Source organism: Acipenser ruthenus, chromosome 26 (assembly GCF_902713425.1).
Source record: "Acipenser ruthenus chromosome 26, fAciRut3.2 maternal haplotype, whole genome shotgun sequence".
Lineage (NCBI taxonomy): Eukaryota > Metazoa > Chordata > Actinopteri > Acipenseriformes > Acipenseridae > Acipenser > Acipenser ruthenus.
Genome location: NC_081214.1, coordinates 23,217,323 through 23,225,359, shown reverse-complemented (window position 1 = coordinate 23,225,359; position 8,037 = coordinate 23,217,323). Strand labels below are relative to the sequence as shown.

General features: G+C 38.1%; 1 protein-coding gene across 1 annotated transcript; it reads left to right on the top strand.

Moving 5' to 3' along the window:
* Positions 1-1,314: 1,314 nt before the first annotated feature.
* On the top strand, positions 1,315-6,964 carry LOC131701702 (zinc finger protein ZIC 4-like). Its single transcript, XM_059001250.1, has 2 exons — positions 1,315-3,203; positions 6,159-6,964. The coding sequence occupies exons 1-2, from the start codon at positions 2,159-2,161 to the stop codon at positions 6,770-6,772; spliced, it is 1,659 nt and encodes a 552-aa protein (XP_058857233.1). The 5' UTR covers positions 1,315-2,158; the 3' UTR covers positions 6,773-6,964.
* The last annotated feature ends 1,073 nt before the right edge of the window (positions 6,965-8,037 follow it).

The following is an 8,037-nucleotide window of genomic DNA, read 5'->3' as shown; positions in this document are numbered from 1 at the left end:
ATATATATGTATATATATAATATATATATATATATATATATATATATATATATATATATATATAATGCATACAAGTTATGTTTATGATTTACTGTACATACAAATACAATGAATACTCTTTTAAAATAGCTGTTAATTGTGCATATAAGAACTATAGGCGCGTTTTAATTAGTAGTTGGTTTGCAATATATTTTTTAAAAAGGATTTAGTTCACGTTAAACATTAATTCCAAAAGGGGAACGTTTAAAAAAGGAGAAACAGTCGGCATCAGTATCTGACCATGTTGATTTCGTTATGTGGTCGCGAATAGTGTTTTTCATCATTTCAATCGTTTTGCACAATTTTCATTTATTGTTGAGAAACAAATCCAAGAAAAAAGGAACTAAGAAACAAGAAATACACTATTTGTTAATACTAAAAAGCACATGCACTTAATGTGTAACGTTATTTTTTTGTAGATTTAAAATTGCTCATGCACTTCAGAAAATTATCCAACAGATTATAAACAAATATTATTTTTTATTTATTTTTTTAAAGACGTACATAAACGAACCTCTGGGCTTTCTCCCTTGGTTCTGTAAATAACAATTCCTGTATGCTGACGCACAGAGGTTACAGCTAGAATAATTAGGGCTCAATAGGTGAATGCTCCGTGAGCATTTGGAACCCTTCAATATGGTTCCAATGGTTCGAGCGCTCACAGGAACTCTCTTTTTCTCAGGGTCTTTTTGAAGCCATACTGAAACGTCACTGACATCTGTCAGAGAGTAAAGCGGTGCCATTTTTTATATTTGTGTGCGTTGATTAACCACTATTGTTTGAACTGGAAATTCAATTGTAAAGAAAAGTTGGTTAATTTAACGAGCAGGAATGTATAAGCTCACTGTACAGAAGAAAATTTATTGCCCAATATAATTTAAAAGGAAACCCACAAAACACATAAAGATAATTTCTTGGCAGGAATATATCTTTGGTATATGTATATTTAAAGTGTGTATTAGTTATGCCAAGCCCTTGACTGACCGAGGTTTAAACGCAGGGTGGTTGACGCGCATTAGACAGCTCGGTTTAGTTTAGACTGCTGTTGTTTTAGCGGTATTCTCTGCTGTATTATTAAAGCACGGTCAATATACCCCAGCTGTCCTTGTCATACAAATATTAGGAAAACCAACAGGAGAAAAAATAAAATTAGAGTAGAGGCTCATTACATCAGCATAACGGAACAAAACAAAACCCTGTTGCACGGGTTTGATTTATTACTGCGCGTCACCTTTTGTACAGAAATGTGTGTGGGCGTGTTTAGTTTCTGGAACGGCGACGATTGGGTTAAATACTGTCCCGTTTGATCCTTGTGTGAACATGCTGTTTAAATCAAGCCATTTGCTACAACAGGAGAGAATTCCAGTATGAAAAAAAACAACAACGATGTGTTTTATACCTCTCGCAAGAAGCGAATGTATCACTGTGACATACCGTTTATCTTTACAATACATTATACGGTTATTTCGCCTTTTTGTCCAATTCACATCGCTGACCTTACACTGTGCCCTCTCAGAGGCTGGGTTAAATAGAGACAGAGACAGAGACAGATTGCTTTGAGTTATTGCACTCGTATTAAACACATAGACGCTTGAAAATTTGATTGAGCGGTGCAGACTTTTTCTTTTAAGCAAAGAAAGTTCGCTGTACGAATGTTAGCAACGAGTTTGCAGACTTTGAAAAGCAACTAAAGGTAACGTTTATAATGTTAGATTTACCAGTTTGCAAAGGATGCCAAGCCTAACAGCCAGAGAGTCGCCAATATTTAGCACTGCGCGGAGCATTTCAAAGCATTTTTGTGCAATATTTTATAAAGGAGTCATGCAGGGAACGCATGCGTGTCACTTTTAAAACAAACCAAGCTGCCGTCAATCATAGCAAATTCCAACCAATCCCAAAGCACTTTTTTTTTTTAAAAGCAGGTCTTCCTGCTGTGCTTTTATATTACACGGTGGCCGGTTTCGAGACATTTTACTACTATGACTATTGCTACAAATCAAGAGGGCAAAGTATGGGATTCACACCGACTCGAACTAACTCGAGCGCTGCATCTGCTGCCGTTGCTGCTCCACTCTGTGCTCGGAATTCTCCATGCATCTGATACACTGCCGGAATAATAATGGAAAACACGATTTATAGGCAGACCCCAAGTATAACATTGCTTGATTTTGCAGGTTCACAGCCACACTCCCAACAAAATATGACAAGCCTTTCCAGGTTTAGTGGCTGCCCTTTTTCTTACGTCTACCCTGGGGAGAGCAACACTGAACCCAGCGTGGTGCTGCCACCTTTGGCCGGGGAACACATGGGACACCCCACTGGCAGTTCCTTAAAACTCGGCCCCTCGCACAGTTTACGAGACTATCCCGAGGCGAGGTCCACTACTTATGTTGGTTACTCTGTCCCCCAAACTACAGATTTTGGATACACCAGCAGCCAACGCTTAGCACACCATAGCGCTAGGGATCTTACCAGTGGAGATCAGTTTGGATCAAACATGCCACCAGTTACTAATCAACTGTCGACCAGAGCTTCCCAACATGGTATTATGGGAAGGTACCGTGACCGTTCCACCTTTAGAGAAAGCAGAAACGCCGCTTTCTTCACCGCCTTCCACGAGCAGGCCCACAGCTCAGCTGGCGCTTCTCGGGACCTCAATGGCCAGGTGATGCTGGGTTTGCCAGGGGAGTTAATTCCCAGGTCCAACTCTTACAGCCAGTCAGTTGGCAGCCCCAGGGCCAGCAGGCAATTTGTCACTCAGTTTCTGAGCAGTTACAAACCGATGAACATGACTATACAGAGGGGAGCGGCCGCGGCGTTCTTCAGGTGCTCCGTGCAGGACATGAAACGGGAGCTGACCTGCAAGTGGACTGACAGCAAGGAGACGTCTGGTGGGAGGCGACCCTGCTCGAGGGCATTCGGTACCATGTACGAGCTGGTGACCCACGTCGCGATGGAACACGTCGGAGGACCTGAGCAGGCAGAGCACGTCTGCTACTGGGAGAGCTGTGCCAGGGAGAGGAAGCCCTTCAAAGCGAAATACAAACTGGTGAACCACGTCAGAGTACACACTGGGGAAAAGCCGTTCCCGTGTCCCTTTCACGGTTGTGAAAAAGTATTTGCCAGGTCAGAAAATCTCAAGATCCATAAGAGAACTCATACAGGTTAGTGACGTTTAGGATTGTTGCTAATGTATTATTATTATTATTATTATTATTATTATTATTATTATTATTATTATTATTATTATTATTATTATTATTATTATTAGTAGTAGTAGTAGTAGTAGTAGTAATGTTATTAGTATTATTTGTGTTGTTGTTGTTGTTGGTATAATTATTGTTATCATGATTATTGTTGTGGTTTTGTAATTATAATTTTGTTTTGTAAGGCTAGTGCACACCATTGAATGATTTATTAACAACAACAAATATGGCAATTCTATATGTTAAGTAGCTTGGCCTATTTAGTTAGTCAACTTGTCAGAACGCTAACAGAGATTAAAAAAAAATAAATGAACGAGACCTGCCACAGACAGCACTGAGAAAATATGTGGACGCTTTGCGCACATAAGGTGTTTAATTAAAACGTTATAGTACAAAGGCACCGTCACCAGACACATATGGTTCTACCATGCACTTCCACTAGACCACGTCTCATTTAAAATCCTGCCTGAGAATAACGAGCCCACGTTTCTGTTTTCAATAACCCAATGGAAGGAAACCGTAGCGCGAGTCCTATTTATTGCTGCTTTAATTAATTGACAAGTAATTGAATTAGGTTGCAGTCGGAGCTAATCAGTGTATATTAATGTACTTAATTTCATTATTGGCGTCTGATCCATGCGTTTAAATAAAGGCCAATGAATAAAGCAATATAAAATGAGATGAACTCGTTATATAAGTTCAATAATTACCATAAACACAGATGGCATAATAGAAAAGAAAGTAGCTGACAAACTGAATTTAAAATAAAATTTAAAAACGTGCCATAGGTTTCAATGAACTTGTGTTTGAACTTTTTAGTACAATACCCGCTTCGTCTTGTCAGAGCTCTCGATTTAAAGCGGCAGTGCCCCCTTTTCTTGCTGTGTCTAAACATTCGGATAAAGAGTACGCGCTTGCAATGATATATCATGTAAGGAATAACAGAAATCGATGCATTTCCTTAACGTATTATCTATGCAGTGTCATGTTTTGTTCTTGTTGGTTTTCGTATTTAAATTCAAATACTGCTAACCCTTTTGAATAGATTAATTACAAAGAAAGCACAGTCATTTACCCTGTCACGTTTTTAGGTTTAATTTGAACAAAAAGAAACGCGATTTTTTTTTTGTTTCTTCAATGACGTCTCATTGTTCATTCGATAAAACGGTATTTGTTTTATTACAACGTAGAATTACTGCCCATAATTAACATAATGTTTGAAAATCGACTAAAATATTGATGTAAAGTGCTTTAGTACATTTTTAATCAAAACGATCCGGTGCTTTTTTTTTTTTTAAAGAAGCGTATATTTTTGTTTTATATTTCAAAGATAAGGGGCGTGTTTATTGCTTTCTAAGAACTAGCACAAAAAATATAATACATAAAATAGGACACATGGGAGCAACTGACGTAGATCACACGTCTGACAGTTCTGTCGTTCTAGAACATCCACTGAGAATGCTTCAAGTGTGTTGCAGTACGTGCTCTGCACAATCCTACTTCGGTTATGGATGAAAAAGATGTATGTATATGCTGTTTGAAAATACTGTTAGGCGTTATCAAACCATTCCTTCTAAAGTCCTCTTTATAGGTATAGGCTGTAAAAAAAGAGTACGCGAACAGTCCCGAAATGTGAAATCATCTCTTTTTTTTTTGTATCATTCAAGATTTTTGTCAAAATCTCAGGAAGGAAGCAATATTTCAAAATGAACAATGCATTTGTATAAGTGCAGTCGCATTTATTGCAAATAATAATAGTCTGGAAATAGAGTGTGTTCTGCATAACTCGGCCAGTTCAAACCACCATAATTGTTTTTTTTTTGCGAGTTTTGTTACATTAGCAGCTTGCTTTTCGTTTGACTACAAATCATTTGTAATTATTTGTTTATTTTATTTTAATCTAACACTAAGTTTTTATTATTATTATTTTTTTAAATAACTATTACTAGGGTTCAATTTTAATTATGGCAATGCTGTCCTTAGCGGCTAAAAATGTAACAAATGATAAAAAATAAAAGTGATTAAAATATATTCATAGCTGCGGGCATTTTATAGAGTGTTCGCATTGCCCAATTGCAATTTACAATTTAATCATGTCTTGTTGTTTCGCACTAAGAAGCTGCTGTAAGGAGGGCCTATATCGGCAGAACCCTAACAATGTATTTATCGCGTTATCCACTTTATATTAAATGTGTAAATAAGGACAACGAATTCTCAGACAGAGACGGTGCACAAGATAACTATACGTGCTGTCTTCATTTATATAGATACAGAGAGTTAAAAAATGTACAGTGACTTTGAAGCACAGGTGGTGTAAATACGACCTCAATATTTAGTTTCCTGACACACACAGTTAGTAAAACCACAGCTGATCTTGGAAATGGTTTATATAGGGCGATATTATTGTCACAGAAATATGCGCAACCGCAACACTACACTTGTGTGTGTATTGTGGAGATATACAGTTTTCAAGATGCTGTAGGACATACAAAGTGCAAAAAATAATACAAATATAGCAGTGATTTGTATGATACTCAAGCAGGATTTGAATGGTTGTACAGGCATGCAATTACAGCGTATGTGTGTGTGTGTGTGTGTGTGTGTGTGTGTGTGTGTGTGTGTGTGTGTGTGTGTGTGTGTATTATACATTGATTTATATCATTTTTAAATTATAATATAATCCTTCTTTTTCACATGCCAGGTATACAAAAACTGTGTGCAAATATTGAAATGTAATAGTAGGCCTATGCATATATTTTCCTCCTGGGCCATTGAGACGGCTTGAAATTATGCAAGATAATTATGTATTTTGTCACTGCCAGACTTTAAATCATACACATGCTAAAAATGACTTTCCACCTAATGCAAATCCTGGAGGTAATTTTGGGTCATTTTTCCCCCCCGCCCTTTTAGGTGAAAAGCCTTTTAAATGTGAATTCGAGGGCTGCAATCGGAGGTTTGCTAACAGCAGTGACCGGAAGAAGCACTCTCACGTCCACTCCAGTGATAAACCCTATATGTGTAAGGTCAGGGGGTGTGAAAAGTGTTACACGCACCCCAGTTCTCTTCGCAAGCACGTGAAACTTCACTGCAAGGTTGACATGACTAAAACAAGCGGGGGAAAGGAGCGCGGTGAAGCGCGCAGATCCCCTTCATCTTTGGACCGAGAAAGCAGATCTTCCTCAAACGCGCAGCGTGCAACGGCCTGTCCCGCACCAACACGAGACTCTCCCTCCACACAAAGTCCAAGCGGTTCTTCTGTCGGGCCTCGTTTCCATTACGAGCTCGATAACGGTTTGGACTTTTCATCGACTTCGGACCCAGTGTTCTTACAAAGAGGACATTTTAGAACGGAGCCGTCATTGCCCACTGACACTTTGATCCAAACCCCACAGGATAAGAACTTCCAGTCTCAAGGCGCGTTATCTTTTGAGAAGAGTATAACCAATGGGTGGTATACCTGTCACAGTGCCGTCGAGACCTGTGCCTCGAAACATTTCAACAGCGACATCTCTTCAGCAGAATAAAACTGCGCAGAATACGAAACGCATTCAACTTAACAGTATTGGTAAATCTATTGTGTTTTGGTGTTTAAAACCCCCCAGCCCATTGTTTGTAACGTGTTATTAATCTGTTTTAAATTGAATATATAATGTATCGTAAATGAATTTGAATGTAAGAAAATGGGGATGTGGTATTTCTTAGTGCTCGTCGTCAACCCCCCCCCCCCCCCCCCCCCAAACCACCACCCTCAAAAAAAGAAAAGAAAAGAAACCTCTCGCATTTTGTATTATCTGACAGAGTTGATCTACATTTGGGATGACGTGTATATTCCTTTTCAAATGAAAAAGAAGATAACAAAGGCACGGTATGTCTTGTAATGTATGTTTGATGCATTGCGCGCGGGAACTTGACGTTTCAGATCTTGCAGTGAGGGATGCAGTACATGTTCACCATAAAACACATTTTATAAAACTGATTATCATTTGAAGAGGGAACTTGAGCTTCTTAAAAATGTATTATATTATAAACAATATCGTCTTCTCTCTAAAATGTATTATTGGTCAGATCTGAGATTATATATTTCAATTACTTACACATTATCTAATGTCTAAATATTCCTAAGTGCTCAACAATAAACCTATTTGTGAGAAATGTGTTTTGTGCTGTGTGTTTTGTGCTCCAAATCATGTGCAAAACACTCCAAATCCTTCTGGGGTCTCCGGTCTTTTTGTTTTCTAACATTGCTGTTTAGATAAAACTCCTAGTATTATTCAGCTTTGCTGGACTTCACAATTTCCTTTTTTTATTATTATTTTTTTTTTACTCCGCTTCATGGTTGTTTGAACTGGTTTTGTTTCATCTTTCGTGTTTACCAATAACAATTTGAATTCACAGAATAAAGAGTGCGGTAAAAATAACAACAATATGTGACAGATACACACAGCTATCCATTACATGACAGGGTGCACAAATGCAAACACGCTGAAAACGGCGTAGAATACCAGGAGAGTGCAGAATATACTGCAGGGGGAAGGGAGAGTGGATTCTATTTATTACCTGTGCCTCATTATGGGATTCTGTATGTGAGGACACAGATTTTAAAGTTATTTGAAGTCGACAGAGAATACAAGACCGTCTCTGATGAGCATTAAGACATTTAATTAACAATGCTATTGTATGTACAGTATAATTAATTATGCATACACTCGTTCATTAAAGTGTGTCTATTCCCTTTGATCAGCCGATATGTGCTAAAACGAAGCCCAATATATATTTGAAACACAGTATA

Bases quoted from the DNA above. Each gene is read 5' to 3' on its own strand.
- LOC131701702 (XM_059001250.1), top strand. From the start codon at position 2,159: ATGGAAAACACGATTTATAGGCAGACCCCAAGTATAACATTGCTTGAT. The intron at 3,204-6,158 runs GTTAGTGACGTT...CCGCCCTTTTAG, and splicing joins CCATAAGAGAACTCATACAG to GTGAAAAGCCTTTTAAATGT.